This window comes from Chiloscyllium plagiosum, unplaced genomic scaffold (assembly GCF_037043375.1).
Source record: "Chiloscyllium plagiosum isolate Xiang-an unplaced genomic scaffold, Cpla_swu_hap1 HiC_scaffold_22, whole genome shotgun sequence".
Lineage (NCBI taxonomy): Eukaryota > Metazoa > Chordata > Chondrichthyes > Orectolobiformes > Hemiscylliidae > Chiloscyllium > Chiloscyllium plagiosum.
In genome coordinates this window covers 28089591-28112669 of record NW_028270160.1, presented here as the reverse complement: position 1 = coordinate 28112669, position 23079 = coordinate 28089591, and the positions used below count along the sequence as shown (strand labels likewise).

General features: G+C 39.6%; 1 protein-coding gene across 1 annotated transcript in view; it reads right to left on the bottom strand.

Moving 5' to 3' along the window:
• sec23ip (SEC23 interacting protein) overlaps positions 1-23079 on the bottom strand; it is a 146547-nt gene that overhangs the window by 112241 nt on the left and 11227 nt on the right. Inside the window, exons 3-7 of the mRNA XM_043712707.2 lie at positions 19831-20032; positions 13090-13283; positions 11092-11181; positions 5339-5459; positions 4574-4663 (exon numbers count right to left, since the gene is read on the bottom strand). Of these exons, the coding sequence (XP_043568642.1) occupies positions 4574-4663; positions 5339-5459; positions 11092-11181; positions 13090-13283; positions 19831-20032 (697 nt within the window). The remainder of the gene's footprint in view (positions 1-4573; positions 4664-5338; positions 5460-11091; positions 11182-13089; positions 13284-19830; positions 20033-23079) is intronic.

Sequence of the window (23079 nt, the reverse complement as noted above, 5' to 3'; positions counted from 1 at the left end):
TGTTCTTTATTTCAGGGAGCGGTAGATGGAGTCTAACTCGATGTGTTTGTTGATAGAGTTCCAGTTGGAATGCCATGCTTCTAGGAATTCTCATGCATGTCTCGTGCATATATCTCGTGATGGATAACATTTCTGTTTTAAACATGAACGAGAATTGGGATGTGTTGGCCCAATCGAAGTGGTGTCCTTCCTTATCTGTATATAAGGATACCAGTGAGACAGGATCATGTCTTTTTGTGGCTAGTTGATGTTCATGTATCCTGGTGGTTTGTAGCTCAGGTTGAGGTTTAGGGTGTAGGTTTTCTCGCTGAGCTGTACGTTTGATATCCAGACGTTTCATTACATGGCTAGGTAACATCATCAGTGGCGACCTTCAAGTGAAGCAAAGCTGTTGTGTCCTGCTTTCTATTTATATGTTTGTCCTGGATGGGGTTCCTGGGGTTTGTGGTGATGTCATTTCCTGTTAGTTTTCTGAGGGGTTGATAGATGGTATCTAGATCTATGTGTTTGTTTATGGCATTGTGGTTGGAGTGCCAGACCTCTAGCAATTCTCTGGCATGTCTTTGCTTAGCCTGTCCCAGGATAGATGTGTTGTCCCAGTCGAAATGGTGGGTTTTTTTCTTCCGTGTGTAGGGCTACGAGGGAGAGAGGGTCGTGTCTTTTTGTGGCTAGCTGGTGTTCTTGTATCCTGGGTGGCTAACTTTCTTCCCGTTTGTCCTACGTAGTGTTTGTGGCAGTCCTTGCATGGAATTTTGTAGACGACGTTGGTTTTTTCCATGGGTTGTACTGGGTCTTTTAAGTTTGTTAGTTTTTGTTTGAGAGTGTTGGTGGGTTTGTGTGCTACTAGGATTCTGATGGGTCTTAGTAGTCGGGCTGTCATTTCTGAAACTTCTTTGATGTATGGTAAGGTGGTTAGGGTTTCTGGCTGTGTTTGGTCTGCTTGTCGTGGTTTGTTCTTGAGGAATCTGCGAACTGTATTTTTTGAGTAACCGTTCTTCTTGAATACGTTGTGCAGGTGGTTCTCCTCTGTTTTCCAAAGTTCGTCTGTGCTGCAGTGTGTGGTGGCTCGTTGGAATAGTGTTCTGATACAGCTGCGTGTGTGTGTGTTGGAATGGTTGCTAGTGTAGTTAAGTATTTGGTCAGTGTTTATCGGTTTTCTGTATACGCAGGTTTGTAGTTCTCCATTGTCTGTTCTTTCGACTGTGACGTCCAGGAATGCGAGTTTGTTGTCGGTTTCTTCCTCCTTGGTGAACTTTATGCCTGGTGGCTAGTTTTCTGCCTGTTTGTCCAATGTAGTGTTTGTTACAGTCCTTGCACGATATTTTGTAAATAATATTAATTTTGCTTGTTGTCTGTATAGGGTCTTTCAAGTTTTTTAGCTGCTGCTTTAGTGTGTTGGTGGCTTTGTGGGCTACCATGACACCATGTCTGAGTAGTCTGGAAATCATTTTCGAGATGTCTTTGATGTAGGGGAGAGTGGCTAGGGTTTCTGGACGCATTTTGTCTGCTCGCGAAGATGGAGTTTGTTTAGATCTGTGTCAGGGGTCAGATCGGGTCCAGTGGGAGGGATGTCAATGGTGAGTCAGGGCTTTGTTTAATAATTACCTAGGAGTACCAAGGCAACTATTAAGCTGACTCAATCGGAATCCTCATACGTTTCCAACTCTACGTAAATAATGGGGTCTTTTTTGGAACGTTAAGGCAACAAACAATTGATTGTTGGAAGTTGCAAAGTCCAGGGAGTCATTGGCAGTGGGACATGGTACCAAAGGAAAACTCCGATCAACAATGTTGCAATGACTATCTTCCCATTGGAAGATCTGGGTCAATATATCCCAAATCTCAAAAGATAGTCTTTAACAGAGTGTCTGGGGAACAGGATGGAAGACAGTATGAATTTGTGGAGAATGCTTTAGTTAAAAGGTGCGAGGGTAGTTTTCATCTGTCGTTAATTTGTCTCCTCCACATTCTACAGAACCATTCCAAAGTAACAAACTTTGAGAATAAGGAGGCACCTGTGATAGGAAGATAGAACCCAAGAAGCTATTACCTTCAGTAACTAATGTTCTGAAAATGTACCCTTGCTAAATCTATACAGGAATAAGATATCCCAACAATGGTATAAACAATTTGGAATACACCTTTACCTGTTCCCCAAGTTTATTATCCAACATATGTTGGATCTGTTAGATAGAACATTACAGTGCAGTACAGGTCCTTTGGCCCTCAATATCACGCCAACCTGTGATACCAATCTGAAGCCCATCTAATTTACACTATTCTATTATCATCCATATGTTTATCCAATGACCATTTAAATGCCCTTAAAGTTGGAAAGTCTACTACAATTGCAGACAGGGCGTTCCACGTCCCTACTACATCTGTCCTATATCTATCACCACTCCATTTAAAGCTGTCCCCTCGTGCTCGCCATCACCATCCGCGGAAAAAGGCTCTCACTGTCCACCCTATCTAACCCTCTGATTATCTTATATGTCTCAATTAAGTCACCTTTCAATCTTCTTCTCTCGAAGGAAAACAGCCTCAAGTCCCTCAGCCTTTCCTCAAGATTTTCCTTCCATACCAGGCAACATCCTGGTAAATCTCCTCTGCACCCTTTCCAATGCTTCCACGTCCTTCTTAATAATGCGGTGACCAGAACTGTACGCAATACTCTAAGTGCAGCTGCACCAGAGATTTGTACAGCTGCAACATGACCTCATGGCTTCGAAACTCAATCCCTCTGCCAATAAAAGCCAACACATCATATGCCTTCTTAACAACCCTATCAGCCTGGGTGGCAACTTTCAGGGAACTATGCACATGGACACAGAGATCTCACTGATCATCTACACTCCCAAGAATCTTACCATTAGCCCAGTACTCTCTATTCCTGTTACTCCTTCCAAAGTGAATCAGCTCACACTGTGCCGCATTAAACTCCATTTGCAATCTCTCAGCTCAGCTCCGCAGCTTTTTTATGTCCCTCTGTAACCTGCATTATCCTTCTGCACTGTCCACAACTCCACCAACCTTAATATCATCCCCAAATTTACTAACCCATTCTTCTATGCCCTCATCCAGGGCATTTATAAAAATGACGAACAGCAGTGGCCCCAAAACAGTTCCTTGTGGTACACCGCTCGCAACAGAACTCCAGGACAAACGTTTCCCATCAACCACCACCATGTCTTGTTACAACTGGCCAATTTCTGCTCCAAACAGCTAAATCACCCTCAATCCCATGCCTCCATATTTTCTACAATAGCCTACCGTGGGGAACCTTATCAAATGTTTTGCTAAAAGCCATATATCCCACAACCAACACTTTACCCTCATCCACCTGTTTCGTCACCTTCTCAATGAACTCAATAAGGTTTGTGAGGCACAACCTACCCTTTACAAAACCGTGTTCACTATCCCTAATCAAATTATTCCTTTCTAGATGATTATAAATCTTATCTCTTATAATCATTTCCAACACTTTACCTCACTGATCTGTAATTACCAGGGTTCTCTCTAATCCCCTTCTTGAACAAGGGGACATTTGCTAACCTCCAGTCTTCTGGCACTATTTCTGTGGACAATGATGACATTAAGATCAAAGTCAAAGGCCCTGCAATCTCCTCCCTTGCTTCCCAGAGAATCCTAGGATAAATTCCATCCAGCCCGGGGACTTACCCATTTTCACACTTTCCAGAATTGCTAACACCTCCTCCTTATGACTCTCAATCCTGCCTAGTCCAATATGCAACAGAGGGCAATACAAATCATCATACCTGCACCTGCTCAAGATTTTCAAATCACAAGAAATAATCGATGTTTTATGGAATGACTTTCCCGGATTGATGTAGTTTAGGGAAGCTATGCAACTGTCCAGTAGTGAAGTTTCTGGTGAAACCTTAACATGTGAAGTAGAGGATAAAACAAGATATAATAATTTGTTGACAAAATGAAATCGGGAAACCATTTAGAGAGTAAAATAGGATATGATTTTAGAACAACTTCTCTGGGAAACAGGGCTGATTCATATCATCAAGGTTACAACAATGTGTATGATCACTGCAGAATTAATGACTCCAATTTGCCACGACTTTTACACTGACAATGAAAGATTGAAAGTTTAACTTATGAGTAAAGTACACGATTCAACTTGAAATAATACAAAAACTGTCAAGTATAAATCTGACTAACTTTAAAGCAAGCTCAATTATGAAGAGTGTTATGCCTGCCAAAAGAGTTTTGATTTTAGAAGTAGAAACAAATTTTAATTAGTACTTCTGAAATGTAATGTTGGAATCATGTAGCTACAAACACATCAGGGATTTTGGTCATTCTCTCCTGCCCTGAACTGTTTTTGCACTTATGTTAAAAAACCCTTTCACCCTGGATAAATCTCTCAAAGCCCCAAAATATTTCTGAACCTGGCTAGTTAAACTTTTTAAATGGTTATTTACCACAGGTCTTCTTACAAAGCTACTTAAATTTAGGTTTTCTTCAAATATTCGAGATGCATTAATGACAAATTTTCAAAATATCAGCAAGGAAAATTCTTATTAACAATCAGACCTACCACATTCAGCAATGCTTCTGAAACGTAGGTCACATACAGGCCCAATTCCATGTGCCATGAACACGAGATGATTAACGTCTGGCAGCTCACCTAAATAATAAAATGAAAGTCTCAACAAAATGCAAGTTCTTAGCCTTTATCAAGATCATGAGAAATTATTCAAGGCACTTCATATAAAAACGTAGCACTCAAAAAAGGTACTGATGGTAAAGCAAGATCCTCCTCAGTATTTCTTCAATAGACAGAGGAACTTTCAGTGATAAAATGCCAATTATTGGAGAACCAGCAGCAACTAACATCAACAAAAAAACTCAAAACAGGGAGGTGACCATAGGATTGGCCATAGTATTGTGAAAGCACTAACTTGTAATACAATAAAAGGAGATATTTAGTAGCTTTATATGTTTAATGATACTTTGTAGAATTTTCTTTGGCACTGAGAAAAGCAATTTTATTTACTCGTGCTAATTTGTAGTTAGGAGAAAGTGAGGACTGCAAAAGCTGGAGAATCAGAAAAGGCTGGGCCACTGGAAAGCATAGCAGGTCAGGCAGCATCCGAGGAGCAGGAGTCAACATTTCTGGCATAAACCCTTCATTTGAGGGTGCGAGAGAACGAGGGAGAAGATGACATACGCTCAAAAAGTCAACTCTCCTGCTCCTTGGATACTGCCTGCCCCGTTATGCTTTTCCAGTACCACCCTTTTCAAGTCTGATTTGTAGTTACCTGATGCCATTCACTCAATAGAATGGTGTTCAGACTCATACCTTCAGGAATCTCATCATGGTCATCATCAATCCCACGTTTGACCACTCTTGGCCGAGTCTGCCCATCTGGTGTAGTTCCCCATTCATCTGGTTGAGAGGAAGCCTGGAACTGAACTATGACCTGAAAGTAAGCACAATTGATTGAAGTATGCCTTTTTAAAAATATTATTATTGAAAAATGGAATCATAAAATAGGCTTCAAAATACATTTATGTAGACAGAATCAATATAAAACCAGTCCAAGTTGACACAGCTAGAGGAAGTTTCACACCTGGTGACAAAACCAGACCTCATATTTTCTTCTTTCCTAAAAACAGCAACTTACATTGTAGTTGGGTAACAGCGAGGATCACAGTGGCAAATACCAACATTGAACTCATTCTATATCAATTTAACATATATTATAAAAACCTTGTATCTGCAAGCACTCTTAAGCTTTTCTACCACAAATTTGTGTTCATATTTATAATGAAACAGCCCGTAAAAATCTGTAAGTACTCTACAGTCAATAAACATTATAGTTTGGACATATAAGTGTATCATGGAAATTAAAAGGCAGAACATATAATTGTGAAATGAGGATTAAATTCCTGCCCAATTCTCCCACCATCCAAATCTGCTTCATCTGAAGAACCACACTGATGCCCACAACACCAAAGTCAATGAAGTAGAAAAATTGGTCATTTCATGGAATCATGTAGTACAGAAGAGGCCCTGACACAACTGCTCTAAAGTTGCACTAGTTCCACATTCCAGCACTTGGCCCATAGACTTGAACATCACAACATTCTGAGTGCTCATGTAAGTGCTGTTTAAAGGTTTTGAGGTTTTCCACCACAAATATCCACAGCCCTCTGGATGAAAAAAAGATTTCCTCAAACCTCTCTAAATCTCCTGCCTCACACCTTAAAATTGTGCCCCCTTGTTACTGACCATTCAAGGGAGGAGCTTTCTATCCACCCTGTTCATGCCCCTCAATCTTACACTCCTCTATCAGATTCCCCTTCAGCCTCGTCTGCTCTAAAGGAAACAAACCCAAGCTTATTCAGCCTCTCTTTATAGCAGAAATCTCCATCCCAGATAATGTCCTGGTGAATCTCCTCTACCCCTCCTCCAGTACAATCACATTCTTCTGGGCGATAGCCTGAATTGCCCACAGTACTCCAGCTGAGGCCTAACCAAAGTTTTATACAGCTCCAACTTAGCCTCCCTACTCTTATAATCTATGTAACAACTAATAAAGCAAGGGTCACATATGCGTTCTTAACTATCCTATTAACCTGTCCTGTCACCTTCAGGGATCTGTGGTCAAACAACCCAGCATTCCTCTGAATCATCTGAGGTTCCTAGTGCCTTGTCAATCACTGAGAACTCTCTTGTCTTGTGTTTGCTTCCAAAGTCCATCACCTCACTTTTCAGGTGGAATTCCATCTGTCACTAAATTTGCCCATCTGTCCAATCCATCTCTATCCTTCTGTAACCCAAGACCTTCTTCCTCACTATCAACCACCTTGCCAATCTTCTTGGCATCACAAACTTACTTAATATCACCCTTCCCGCATTTTCTTATATAATTATTTAAATTTATCATTAACATTAAAGGGACTCAGCACTGATTCAAGCACTGGACTGTGGTCTCCATTCACAAAAACAACCTTCTACCATCTATCTCCCTTCAGAAAGCCAATTTTGGATCTAACTTGCCAAGCTACTCTGAATTCCATACGTTTTAACCTTCTTTATCAATGGCTTTACTGACATTCATATAAGCTACATAAAACACTACACCTGATCACGTCCTCAAAGAATTCAATTAAAATGGTTAGGTGAGACCGCTTACTGACAAAGGCAAACATTACCTCTTCAAATGGGGATTAATTCTCTCCTATTCAATTTTCTCCCATAGTTTATCACACATCCTAATCTGAGAATCTGTCCACTTTTAAACCTGCCAAAACCTCTAATACCTCCTTACTCTCCATGTCAAGCAACTCAAGAACTTCCCTCTTCCCAGAATTTCTATACCTACATTCCTCTTCTTCCAAGTGAAGACTGACAATAAGTACTTGTTGAACACCCTACTAATGTCCTCTGACACCATGCACAGATTGCCCCCTTGGTCCCTAATGAGCCTTGTTTTTTTCCCTGATTAATCTTTTCTCCTTGATACACTTACCAAATATCTCGCAATTTTCCCTAATCTCACCCATCCGTGTTTTTTTCATGTCCCCTCTTTGCTCTTGTAACTGCTCAAGTTCCCCACATACTTTCTATCTTCCAAATGGGGCTCTACTGATTTGCTCCCTTTGTGGCCATTAAAAGCCTCTATTTTTCCTTCTTACACAGTCATAGAGATGTACGGCATGGAAACAGACCCTTCGGTCCAACCCGACCATGCCGACCTGACATTCCTAGGTATCCTGGGTTCTCTGGATTTCTTACTTCTATATTTCACTCTAAAGGGAACATGTTGTGTCCTACTCTCCCCAGTTCCTTTGTGAACACATCCAAAGTTCTGTTATAGATTTACTCACAAGTGGCTGTACCCAGTCCACTTTAACCAGAGCCTGCCTCATTTTAATAACATCTGCCTTATCCAAAACCAAAACAAACGTGTTTTCCAAAACAAACTTAAATCACACAGCGTTTCAGTTGCTATCACTAAAATGCATCCTCGCTGCCACCTCAGAGGTCAGAGGTTCACGACATTAGGTGATAGTCCAACAATTTGATTTGAAATCACAAGCTTTCGGAGCACTGCTCCTTCATCGGGTGAAGTGGAGGGAAGTGCACAGGCTCTGAATTTATAGGCAGAGAGATCATTGCAAGATAATTCCAGGTAATTAAGAGTATCAAAAGATAGTACAAGATGTGAGTGGAGTGTTAACAGGCTGAATAACAAATATTTGCAGGTGATCAAAAGTGTCAAATAGTGTGGGTAAAGTGTCAATAGCTGAACAGCAAGTGAAGGGATAACCTATGTCTTGAACCTAGTCTTTTCTCAAAGCTACTGTACCCTTGAGTCTTTTTTTCCCAAAGAGGGAGTAATTGGCCAGGCTCCAGGTAGACTGGGTTTGAATAGATTATTGGGACCCTTTTTGTTTACCCCTAACAGATAATGCCTCTAGCCTAAGGTTTTCCTGTCTTTAAAAAAATGGTATAATTAAGGGGGTGCGGCCAGCTCTCGAGCTTCACAGGTCAGTTCAGTTCAGTTCGGGGGTTAGTTGAGTCAGGGTTACAGTTGAAACTAGATGCTCTCTTCCTCCTTCTGCCCTTCTAACTTCATAACCTGTAAGCTTTTTGTGTCATCTTTACTGTTGGTGCTAAGCAGTCTGTTTATTGGGACTGTTGCAAGTATTTTGGAACAACATCATTAAGTTAGGATAGCCTGTCAGGTTCGGAGAGGATATTTGGGTATTCTATTTGGGTATTCTATTTTCGGTTCATCGCGTTTCATTCTGCAATTTTGTAAATAACTTCTGATTGTTTAGAACCTGGTAGTCGGACCAGCTTATTCGCTCCAGGAATATCCACTGCACACTTACCTGAAACAAATAGCAAAGTTACGGTCTGGGCTATCTGCTTAAAGATGTTCTGTTATGGACCCCTCAAAACATTTTTATGCAGGTAGCCCAAACCGTAACTTGGCTATTTGTTTCCAGTAAGCATATTGTGGATACGAACGTCCACGTCTCAGTGGTGACAACAACACTACAGTTCCACAGGGAGGTGATGGCCCAATGGCAATATCGCCAGACTGTTAATCCAACGACAGAGGTAAAGTTCTGGGGACCTGGATTTGAGTCCTACCACATCAAGTTGTGGAATTTGTATCAATAAAAATCTGAAATTAAGAGCATGACGATGACCATGAAACCATTGTTGACTGTCAGGGAAAAAGAAATCTGGTTCACTAATGTCTGTTTGGGAAGGAAACAGACACCCTTACCTAGTCTGGCCTACATGTGCCTCCAGATCCAGGAAAATGTCGTTGACTCTTAGCTGCCCTCTGGGATAGACAATAAATGCTAGTCTAGTCAGCAAGGCCCTCATCCCGTGAATGAATAAAAATCACACCCTTAACTCATCGGTCTTATTGATAATACTCTTGGCATTAAAGTACAGTTTCGCTTTACTCTTTGAATCTCAATATGGTTGAACTCCCTCCACCTTGATTCCTTTACTGATGTATGCTATTGTACTAACAATTTGTGTCCCTTCCCTTTGCCGAAGTAGCTTTAACTCCTTCCAAAAGAGCTAAAGAAACCAACCCGAAAGGACGTTGGTCCCATTCTGGTTCAAGTGCAAACCATCCCACTTGTACAGACCCATCTTACCCAGAAATGGTCCCAGTGATCCAGGAATCTATAACTCACCCTCTTTCACCAACTCAAGCCAAACATTCATCTATCCTATTTTCCAATTTTTGTACTCGGTAGCATTTCTGGACTGCTAAGAGTAAAATAAGAATGAATACTGCTGAACCATAACAAAAAACTCAATTTAATATCCTTCAAGGACATTTCGACTATACTCCTACAAGTTAGAGTTAAATCCAGTTCCATATAACAGTGCTAGTGTTTAATGCTGGGAGGAACAGTGGCCTAGTCGTATTATTGCTAGTCTGTTAAGACAGAGACCAGATAACGTTCTGGTGACCAGGGTTCAATTCCTGCCAAGGCAGATGGTCGAATTTGAATTCAATAAATATCTGCAAGTAAGAGTCTAAAGATGACTGCGAAACCATTGTTGATTATCAGAGAGAAAAAAAAAGTCTGGTTCACTAATGTCCTTTCAAGAAGGAAACTGCCATCCTTACCTGGTCTGGCCTACACATGACTTCAGACCCACAGCAATGTGGCTGACTCTTAAATGCCCTCTAGGCAATAATGCTGGCCTAACTGGTTACGTCCACATCTTGTGAATTAAAAAAAAAGCTTTTTTTTCAAATAGCTGATGTAAATTGGTAAAAGCTAATCAGATAATGGCACCCACCAATCCCATTGGGAACTGAAAATGGACAATTAATTCAACCATGGTAGCATCATCAACATACAGAGAACGAAAGAAAAATAGCTTTCCCCAAACATTGGCACGTGGCCCAGAGATCCAGTTTCCATTTGTGCCTTATTATTAGTATGAGAGAAGGCTATTCAAGTGCAAGAGAGCCTGTCTAATCCTATTCCTACCTGATGTCCATACATGTACACTTTTCAACAAGGAATTCTGTATGAAGACTGCAAGTGAGAGTTGGGATCATCTCCCCTTACCAACCCTCTCATTCCCGAACAGTTATCACAGTATTACATATCCCCTCAGTATTACATTAATTGAGATTAAGCTATTCAGCACATGTGGATGATCAAAGCTTAGAATTCAAGTGACTCAAAGTACCTCATATAGTGCCTTTACCATTCAACCATTGGGAACACTTCACAACTAATACAGATCGTTCCACAGTTGGAAGATGTTTCCACCAGTTATCTACCATTGTATAAGAAGCTCTTGCTTCTTCCCCACAAGGGCATTACAGTCCAAATATAGACCTATAATCTTCCTTATGGATAAATGAGCTAGTTGCAGCAATTGTAAACATGAAATATTATTCTACTGAAACAAAGATGATAATTGAAAACCAAATCAGTTGTTATTTCCCTTGATCAAATAGAAGCAAACATTTTTATGAAACCCATATCTTTATATCATTGATAGTGCATGAAAGATCACAACTCACTATTTCCAGTACACTGTACCTTTGGATTATGCATGACAATGGTTTCCCCACTAGAGAACTCCAGTCTTTTATGCCACTGGTTGGTAGTTACAGTTTTTTTATACTCCCCCTGCAAAACAAGAGATAAATTTTGAGAGACATCTAATTTGTTCAATTTGCTTTCCTCAACAAATTAAAATGAACTTAAGAATACACTGAAAGTTTCAAATTCACTTTTAGTAAATACTGATATGGAAAAATAAATACGATATGTTTTTAAGGCTTGAAAGGCTAATACAATTACTATGAGTTAACAGATTTCAAAATTATTTTCAAATGCCACAATGTATCTCTGCAGTAAATTATAAACAACATAAATGACAATTGCGTACAGAGAGTTCCTTAGATCCAGTACATAAGTTAAATTACACAGAACGGAAGTCACTAGATTAAACAATTAATTTGCTTAAGTGCCTTACACTGCAACTGAGCTGAAATAGCCTCCAGAAAATAATAATTATCTAACATAATTATTTTGAGAAAGGAGCACAAATGATTGCAGAAAAAGGGGTTTCTAAAATGTCGAGATGATACAAAACATACACACATCACGAGAAGGGATCCAAGCATCTATACTAAATCCAAGTATTGCAGCAAGTTTTGTTGCTTCAATTTCCAGTCAGAAGAAAGGAACAGTGCAATATCAGTTGTGTTAGACTTGCACAGGGAACATAAAATTTTTGCAAAAAGGCTAAATTGTTCCAAATCACTGGTAACAGTTGTTAAATGCAAAAGAAAATCTGCAAGTAATAGGCTTTGTGGTGTAACACGAGGAGTCAGGAGTGCCCACAGGTGACCACAAGAGTTTTTGAATTTGTGGTCTCCACCCCAATCCTATACCTCTTCAAATTGTGGTTAAAGCTGGTTTGGAGAAATACATTTGTTTGCAGATTCAAGAAGAATGTGAACAAAAAAAATGCTGTTTACTTACAGAAATATTTTGAGATACCCCATGTGAAAATAAATAAAACTGCTGTCATTAAAATTTAAGGCTAAAAGTAGTTAAAATGGATTTTTAGCACTGATTGCCTTTCTGTACAGGACGGGGACAAAAATCAGCTGCCAGGTTACTCATGACAATGGGCATGCTGGAAATGGAAATGGAAAGACCCCATTTCAGATAACTCAACAAGCCTACTCCCAGCGAACAGAGTTGGTTCCCCTTAATGCTGGATTACCACACATAAATTTACCTCAGATTTGTCATTGCCATTTTGGTAAATTTCACAGAGAAATCTATTTTCAGCAGTAGGAGCAAGCTGTCTAAAGTTCCTCCATGATCCTGCATGGATCTAACCACTGATTCTGCTGAAAGTGATTACATATTTCATAGAATTGTAGACAGTTCTGGGAATTACATACGTAATCACTGGAAAATTCAGCCAAATCACTGAATATTAAATCAGCTGATTACATTTTTTTCACAAGGATAACAGCATGTGGCTGGGGAGGGGGGACGGCCTCTTCTGGCACAGTGTCGCATCCATGCAGCTGGACCAGGAGGCCCAGGTTCAAGTCCCACCTGTTCCATTGGCAGGTACTAATATCTCTGATTAAGTTAATTAGAAAAATAGGTTAAATTGAAAATTATAACTGCAGGTGGTCATGTAGTTAACTCCTAAAGACGTGTTGGAGCACAAGTTTTGAATGTTACACCCTTGCTCTACATGAACAGTGTAAATGAGAATTGACGTTTCAGGCAAAAGCCCTTCATCATTGCCCAAAACATCGATTTACGTGCTCCTGATACTGCCTGACCTGCTGTGCTCTTTCAGCACCATTCTAATCTTGACTCTGATCTCTAGCCCTCACTTTTGCCATGAACAGTGTAAATGTAAAGTCCAGGCAATTTTGTTTGATTTACTCTTTGACCCAAGTGTTTTGTGTACTGTTGGCTCACCCAGAACTGCAAGTGGATTCTATAACATTTCATTGACTTATAAATGGCAGCTAAGGATAGCTCTATGGAATACTGTACCTCCAATTTTTCACTAAATTCCTCAGAGTAAGGAATAAACCTGCTGTCCATGTCCCCTTTATAAAACCACGTGCATCGCCTCACTTCAGATGGTTCCTCTTCCCAGTACACAGCATGTCGGGTGCGGTCATATAACTGAATGTCATAGCGACCTCCATCAGTGGATACAATCACATTTTCAGGGTCTGGTTGTACTGGAAGTTTTAAATTAAAATGGGTTGATTTAGATTTTGTAACAAAAAGTGACAACGGCTAAAAATACTAAAGATGTACCTTTATACAATTAGGAAAAATAATTTTTGTATGAGAAAAAGACAATAGACATTATTGGTTAAATGGTATTTGGCCTGTGCTTGCAAATGTTTCAAGTCTGCATAAGTGACCAGGATAACAATCAAAAATGAAACCAAAAGATAAGAAGGTTATGATGTCATTATAAAAAATATTGCGCCTGTCATTTAAATCATGTCTGTTGATTGAATGTATTTTCTTTTTTCTTCTGAATGGTTAAGTTTCAGATTACTTCGCCTTTCTGACGAATGAATAACAAAAGAAACTCAATTACACAAACCCTTGAGAAAGGCTAAAAAATTAAGATTTTCAATCCTGAAAGAAAGCGAAATTTAAAGATAACAAATTGTCTTGAACTGGTTAATGCATAGAATTACTTTAAAATAAACTGCAAGAGTACGGCAAGTTCAAGTAAGTAAAGCTGAAATTTAGAACCAATATCTTATCAACATGGAGTGATCTTTTGGCAAAGAAACTGGAATGAGCAGCACCAGGTGCTGCAAGTAGAGAATTTACAAACTGGCATCCATGGCTTTCTGGGTGAATCATCTAAAGTGTTTCAATTGACTGCTTAATCACAGTTATCTTTAATAAGGGAACTGAAAAAGGTAGATATTTCCTTCAGCCAGCATAAACATTTATATCTGCCTTGACTAACGTCTATCCAACTGGTGCAAGAGGACTTCCTTCACTGCCTTATTTTGCATACTCTTAGTGACACAAAGCAGTGCAACATTTCAATATCTCAAGCAGTTTAATGGTATTGAAATTTTAAAAACCCGTATTTCTCATTTGTTAGTTCAACATTATAGCTCCTTTTTTGTCACCACCCCCCCCCCACTAATTTTTTTTTAGTGGAAAACTAGCCATAGCCTTTGACTAGTCAATTGTTAAAATATAAATTAACTGTCATGGATACAATAAAAGTTAAAAAAAGATAACAGGTTGTGACAGCAGTTAACACAGGCTTTGGTCAAAGACCAACCTATAAAGTTGTTCTGACTATGATTGTTAACAAGCAGCAAATCATGTCTTTGTTCCAGTTTACATGGGGTCACAAAATTCAAAGGCATTGCTTTTGTATTCAACAAAATAAGTGTTTTGTATGAAATTAATGAAGTAATGCTGTAGCTTTAGGGGATTAAAACTGGACTCCATTTTCCATATTTTTTTCCATATTTTTTTCCATTATCAAGCCAAAAGCTGGAGTGCTTATTTTCACAATATTTATAGATCATCACCATGGAACTGGACTTACCCAAAAAAATATATTTTGGAGAACTAGATTTCTAGCTAATGAACTTTTAATCCATTCTCACAGGAGATGTTTTAAACAATACCACATAAATTAGACTGGCATTGTAATCAAAGGTTCATTGAAAAATAGTACTGTATATTTAAAAAGTTATTTGAGAACAACATATTGATTTGTATTATAAACACACCTGTGTCCTAAAATTTTTAGATTTTAAAAATGGATTTATCATCTTCTCTAATTAAAATTTCTAAGAACTGTGCTGTAATGTTCTATGAATTTTTAAATTCTATTACAACACGAAGCTATGATGGCTTGGTAAACCAATATCCATGATGCTGCATTAAATCACAAATCACTAAAGTTCCAAATTTGTTAATTTGACCATTTCTCTCATCTATTCAAAACCAGCCAACCTGGCAATAGGGATGGTGTTGGTGCTGCAAGAGCGAAATGAAACTTTCTTGTCTCTGATAGCAATTCATCTCTGAAGTATGAGCAGATGTAGGACAGAGCAGGGACGGGCTTCACCGTGACTGTTGTATATTGTGTCAACATTGATAAGATACAAACATAAAATAGCTACATGTCGAGTAACCATTTACCATCCACTGATTAAATGTTTAGGAGAGGTCACAGCACAGAAACAGATCAGTGAATAGTTTTAAGTGTGGCCTTGCTGTAAGTCGCAGTAGTGAGTAGAGGGGGTTCTTTATTGATTATATGTTTTATTGAGGCATGTATTTTGATTAAACTTAAAAATATAAGCCATAAATAATGTTTTGTAGAGGAATAAGATGGTGCTATTTTCTGGGTCTGCAGATTGGAAGCAGCAAAAATGGCCCTTAGGAGAGTGATATGCTCTTCTTGTCAAATATGGGAGTTTAGGGAGAGTTTACATGTTATTGAGGATTATATCTGCAATAAATGCCATTGGTTGCGAATCCTATCAGATAGAATGGATTGATTGGCGCAACAGTTAGAGGCGATGAGGTATTTACAAAAGCAAGGGGGCATGACGGATGGCAGTTATAGGAAGGGAGAAAAGTCACAGATACAGTCACATAGATGGGTTAACTCCAGGAAAGGCAAGAGAGGTGGGCAGTTAATGCACGGGTCTTCTGTGGGTATTCCCATTTCAAACAAGTATGCTGTTTTGGAAAATGTAGGAGATGATGGATTCCCAGGGGGATGTAGCACAAACAGCCAAGTTTCTGGTATTGAGACTGGCTCTAACGCAATGAGAGGTTCGTCAGGTTCCAAGCGATCGATTGTCTTAGGGGACTCTCTAGTCCATGGCACATACAGACGTTTCTGTGGCCAGCAGCAAAATCTCAGAATGGTTTGTTGCCTCCCTGGTGCTAGGACCAAGGATGTCTCATAGAGGATGCAGAGTGTTCTCAAGGAGGACAGGGCACAGCAGGAGGTCATTGTACACATTGGTACCAACGACATAGGAAGGGAAAAGGACGAGATTCTGAAGGGAGATTACAAACAATTAGGCAAGAATTTAAAAAGGAGGTCCTAGAGGGTAGTAATATCTGGATTACCCCCCGGTGCTATGAGCTACTGAGGGTAGGAATAGGAGGACAGAGTAGACGAAAGCATGGCTGAGTAGCTGGTGTATGGGAGAAGGATTCACATTTTTGGATCATTGGAATCTCTTCTAGGGTAGAAGTGGCATGTACAAGAAGGATGGATTGCACCTGAATTGGAAGGGGACTAATATACTAGCAGGGAGATTTGCAAGAGCTGGTCAGGAGGATTTAAACTAGTAAAGTGGGAGGGATGGGATCCAGGGAGCTAGTGAGGAAAGAGATCAATCTGAGACTGGTACAGCTGAGAAAAGAAATTAGTTAAACAGACAGTGCTGGCAGGGACAAAGCAGAGAACAAGGGAGGACTGATTAATTAAACTGCATGTATTTCAATGCAAGAGGCCCAACAGGGAAGGCAGATGAACTCAGGGCAACGTTTGGAACATGGGACTGGGATATCATAGCAATTACAGAAACGTGGCTCAGGGATGGACAGGACTGACAGCTTAATGTTCCAGGATACACATGCTCCAGAAAGGAGAGAAAGGGAGGCAAAAGCGGAGTGGCATTTGGATAAGGGATAGCATTACAGCTGTGCTGAGGGAGGATATTCCTGGAAATACATCCAGGGAAGTTATTTAGGTGGAACTGAGAAATGAGAAAGGGATAATCACCTTAGTGGGATTGTATTATAGACCCCACAATAGTCAGCGGGAAATTGAGAAACAGATTTGTAAGGAGATGTCAGTTCTCTGTAAGAATACTAGGTTGGTTATGGTAGGGGATTTAAACTTTCCAAAGATAGAGTGGGACTGCCATAGTGTTAAGGGTTTAGATGGAGAGGAATTTGTTAAGCATGCACAAGAAAATTTTTGAGATTCAGTATGCGGAGAAGGTGCAAAACTTTACCTATTCTTGGGAAATAAGGCAGGGCAGGTGACTGAGGGATCAGTGGGGAGAGCATAATGGGGCCAGCAACCATAATTCTAATAGTTTTAAGATAGTGATGGAAAAGAATAGACCAGATCTTAAAGTAGAAGTTCTAAATTGGAGAAAGGCCAAATTTTGACGATATTACGCAAGACCTTTCAAAAGTTGATTGGGGGCAGATGCTCACAGGTAAAAGGACGGCTGGAAAATGGGAAGGCTTCAGAAATGAGATAATGAGAATTCAGAGACAGGATATTCCTGTTAGGGTGAAAGGAAAGGCTGGTAGGTATAAGGAATGCTGGATGACTAAAGAAATTGAGGGTTTGATTAAGAAAAAGAAGGAAGCATGTGTCAGGTATAGACAGGATAGATCGAGTAATTCCTGAGAAGAGTATAAAGGCAGTAAAAGGGAAATCAGGAGGGCAAAAAGGAGACATGAGGTAGTTTTGGCAAATAGAGTTAAGGAAAATCCAAAGGGTTTTTACACATACATTAAGGGCAAATGTGTAACTAGGGAGAGAATAAGGCCCCTCAAAGATCACCATGGCGGCCTTTGTGTGGAGCTGCAGGAGATACTAAACGAATATTTTGCATCAGTGTTTACTGTGGAAAAGGATATGGAAGATATAGAATGTAGGAAAATAGATGGTGATATCTTGAAATATGCCCATTTAACAGGGGAGGAAGTGCTGGATGTCTTGAAACGCTTAAAAGTGGATAAATCCCCAGGCCCTGATCAGGTGTACGCTAGAACTCTGTGGGAAGCTAGGGAAGTGATTGCTGGGCCTCTTACTAAAATAGTTGTATCATCGACAGTCATACGTGAGGTGCCGGAAGACAGGAGGTTGGCTAACGTGGTGCCACTATTTAAGAAAGGTGGTAAGGACAAGCCAGGGAACTATAGACCAGTGAGCCTGACATCGGTGGCGGGCAAGTTGTTGGAGGGAATCCTGAGAGACAGGATGTACATGTATTTGGAAAGGCAAGGACTGACTAGGAAATGTCAACATGGCTTTGTGTGTGGGAAATCATGTCTCACAAACTTGATTGCTTTTTTGAAGAAATAAGAAAGAGAATTGATGAGGGCAGAGCAGTAAGATATGATTTATATGGACTTCAGTAAGGCATTCAATATGGTTCCCCACTGGTTTGCAAGGTTAGATCTCATGCAATACAGGGAGGACTAACCATTTGGATATGGAACTGGCTCCAAGGTAGAAAACAAAGAGTGGTTTTTCACATTGGAGGCCTGTGACCAGTGCAGTGCCACAAGGATTGCTGCTGGGTCCACTATTTTTCATCATTTATATGAATGATTTGGATGTGAGCATGAGAGGTATAGTTAGTAAGTTTGCAGATGACACCAAAATTGGGAAGTGGAGGAGACAGCGAAGGTGTTACCTCAGATTACAACAGTGGCAGGTGGAGTTTAATTTAGGTAAACTCGAGGTGCTGCATTTTGGGGAAGCAAAGCTCAGCATGACTTATATACTTAATGGTAAGGTCCTAGGGAGTGTTGCTGAACAAAGAGAGTCCTTGGAGCACAGGCTCATAGCTCGTTGGAAGTATAGTGAAGGAGGCGTTTGGTATGCTTTCCTTTATTGGTCAGAGTATTGAGTACAGGAGTTGGAAGGTCATGTTGCAGCTGTACAGGACATTGGTTAGGCCACTGTTGGAATATTGCGTGCAATTCTGGTCTTCTTCCTATCAGAAGGATGTTTTGAAGTTTGACAGGGTTCAGAAAAGATTTACAAGGATGTTGCCAGGGTTGGAGGATTTGAGCTATAGGGAGAGGTTGAATAAGGTGGAGCTGTTTTCCCTGGAGCGTCGAAGGCTGAGGGGTGACCTTACAGAGTTTTATAAAATCATGAGGGGCATGCCTACTGTACATAGACAAGGTCTTTTTCCTGGGGTGGGGGGAGTCCAGAACTAGAGGGCATAGATTTAGGGTGAGAGGGGAAAGATATAAAAGAGACCTAAGGGGCAACTTTTTCATGCAGAGGGTGGTGCATGTATGGAATGAGTTGCCAGAGGATGTAGTGGAGGCTGGTACAATTGCAACATTTAAAAGGGATTTGGATGGGTATATGAATAGGAAGGGTTTGCAGGGAATGGGAGCGGGTGCTGGCAGGTGGGACTAGATTGGGTTGAGATATCTGGTCAGCATGGACAAGTTGGACTGAAGGATCTGTTTCCGTGCTGCACATCTCTATGACTCTAAGTGCCCAGGAATGGTGTGAGGAATATTTAAAATGACCAAAATAATTAATGGCATTTGCAACTTACTCATGCTGTACATCTGCAGAGACTAAATTGCACAATTGGCATTTAATTGACAAACAGACTAGTGGAACCACTGTCTAACCATTCACAAACACAGATGCATACACTTGAAAGAAGGTCCGTGTTACCTGAAGCAGCATATTAGCAAAACAAACATCACGTAGCAAAATGTTCTCACTGAATGCTGTGTAACAAATATATTTGCTCAGTCAATGTCTATAAATCTTGGGATTTATTCTAAACACAATAAGTACATAATTTAAACTCCAAATCTGGAATTTACAAAGCAGAAAGAACACGACTGATTAGAGGGGAAAGTTATCCTGCATTACTTATCAAACATTCACCTGTAATAATTGTAAATTGTAGTTGTTTTTAGTCAGAAAACAAAACATTGTGTATAAAACAATTTTAACATCATACAAATAAAATTATTTCTACTCACTAGAGTTGTAAACTTCTTCCAGCTTTGCTGTGTCCAGGAAACTGAATGGCATCCAGATTGGTTTACCTTCCACCAGTTTGCAGTAGAACCAATGGGGTCGCACAGGCTCATAGATGTTACATGGCAAATTCAGTAAAGGTTGGACTGCGGTGGCTATAGATTTAGGAGCAGGTGGGAGTAACACTCCCTGCCCTACACTGGCCTGAAAAGAGAGGGCACATCAATTTTATTTTAAAGCACTTAGTGAAGGTATGATTAAAATAATATTAGTGTCTGGAAGTGATAGTTAATCCAAGCAAAATTAATGGCTCAGATATAAGACAGAGACAAACTGAAAAGGTATAAAAAGCAATAAATCATCACAGACCTGACAACTCAAACTGGGAGCGGTACCAATGGAGGAAATTAAGAAAGAAATCATGTGTCTGGCAAATACAAATAAAGGCTGCACATGCAATGGAGAGCTACAAGCTTGTAAGCTAAAGGAATGAAGATGATCAGATGTTTACACAAAGAGAAAGTGGACGGAGACAGGAAGAAGAACAGAAATGTTTCTTGTGAGAAGAAGCAAATCTCTCTCAGGAAATGTTCAACCTTTCTGGATGGCAGAAAAGGAGACACAGCACTTCGAAGGTACTATATAAGTTAGATAAGAAGTTTCAAAACCTGGAAAGCTGTGCACATAACTTGGAGATGGTAAACGGCTGGGTGGTTTCTCAAATATACCTCAAAAGGTGTTAGTTGCAGACTGGTTGAAAAAAATCTCTCTCGATGAAATGTTTCTCGCTAATGATAGTCATAACAAGATGGGAGTACAATTAGCTCTTCAGGAACAGACTAGATCAAGGGAGAATACTTGAAAGTAAGAGGCTTCTCCTTTTTGAGAAAAAGGCCAGGAGATTTTTCTTTCCTCTCTCAAGTTATTAGTCTGTTTAATTCTCTTTGCAAAATCAGTGAAGATGGGGTGATTTAATTATTCTAAGGCAGATTTAGATAGGTTCTTGATTGGCAAGGGAGTGATCGAGTATGAGGTACACAGAAAAATAGAGTTGAGGTCACATTCAGATCAGCTATAAACCTATTGAATGGCAGAGCAGACTTGAGGGACTACTTTTGTTTGTTTCATATTATATACATATATGAAACTCAAAAGGCGAATGCTGATATTAGATAGGATTCCTGACTTATCCTGTATGAATAAGGGAGCACATTGTGGAACTGTGTAGCTATGATTTGCCACAACACTGCAGGGAACAATTTGAGTGCTTACGGAACTAGAAGACGCCTCTTGGTTTTATCAAACAAGTGAAATTTAACTTCTTATTTGAAGTACAATCAGTGTCAATTCATACCTCTTTTACATTGATTCTGATCTGCATTAAAGTTTTTAAAAATAGTGAAATCTTGTTAGCAACTTCCATTTCTCTAATCATGTAATTAAAAATAGAAATCATGTAAGTTTTACTTCACTGGTACCTTGTCAACAGGCTCACTTTCCCAGACACACAACAGTTTCAACTGGTGGTACTTAACTGATCGACATTCATTAAATATGCCAGAAACCTTTAGAACTTCTACACGAAAGTTCATTTTATGTTTTTAACAGCATATTATGAATCAATCATTCATCACCAAGCAAGCTCTCTGGCACTGAAAATCTCTAAGTATGGAATCTCATTCCTTCAGATTTCAATCCTTGGTTGATTTTTTAAAATGTCATAAATTGAATACATTTTTTGATTATTCCTTTATTTCATTCTCTTTAATCCATCTTTCTCTCATATTCTACATTGCTCACTGTATATAATTTGGTATTGAATTAAATACTCTAACTTACACTTTCAGGTTTCAACTCTGCACCATCTGACTAAAGGTTCTTCAAACTGATAACTTAAGGAGATAGGATCAGAGTGGTGCTGGAAAAGCACAGCAGGTCAGGCAGCATCTGAGGAGCAGGAAAATCGATGTTTCGGGCAAAAGCCCTTCATCAGACTTTCGCCCGAAACGTCGATTTTCCTGGTCCTCGGATGCTGCCTGACCTGCTGTGCTTTTTCAGCACCACTCTGATCTAAACTCTGGTTTCCAGCATCTGCAGTCCTCACTTTTGTCAACTTAAGGAGACAGCCCATTGTTTTTCCTTTTCACACAAGTTTCAGTACCCCTGACAAATGGAACTTGATAGAATAAATGTTAAAGATCTTACCATACACTTCCACATAAAGATGGCAGACTCACAAACCTTAAGGGCTTTCTGGTTTAAGTTTCAGATAGGATACAACAAAAAAGATAATTTGGCATTCCAGAGATTGTTCAAACCTACTATTACTGCATTAATACTATTCATGTGAATTGAGCAGAAGTCAATGTCAAGTTAAGATGGTGAATTTTATTTTGGGTTCGGGACAGGTGGTTAAAACATCAAGTGTAGATGAAACATTAACACTGGAGTCAGATTTTTACATAAAAAAACTGCAAATAATAAGTGCTTTGAGAAGACAAAAGGCTATTGAGAGAAGAAATTTTGATTAGTGATGCTACAGGAAGAATACTGAAAAACTATAACAGAAGGGGACTATTGCAACATCTCGGTTTATCATTAACCAAAAGTAATCTTTATAAATTTGACTAAGTGAACCCAATCATAATTATTACTCTGTGCATACATCTTGCAGAAGAACTCATATCACATCTCAACACACAAGTTAACTTGAGATTACTATTGGAGCAATTGTAAAGATACATGTGAAAGACACAACTATCCAGTTCAGGTTGCAAAGTAGTGCCCATATTTACTTCCCTGCTTTGTATCACACAAGTAGCTATGGGATAAATGAACCTCAGAGTTTGGAGCAATAGGCCATTAGGCCCATCAAGCCTGTTCCAACATTCCACATGATCACAGTTAATCAGGTTATGGTCTCAGTTCCACTGTCTGCATCACATAATCCTCATCTCCCCTATCTATCAAAAATCTGTTTAACTCAGCCTTAAACAGATTTAAAGACCCAATCTCCAACTTTTTTTTTTCTGGGTAGAAAAATTAAACATCAAGATTTGTCTCAAAAGTGAGACTTTTTATTCTTAAATTGTATACCCTATTTGTAGTTTTTCCTGCAAGAGCAAACATCTTCCTGGTATTCACCCTATATCAGTTCAAGACATTTTATCTTCTAGTCAGATCACCTCTCATTCCAATATGTTTAGACCGAACCCCTTCACAGATTAAGTTTTTCATCCCTGGAATGAATT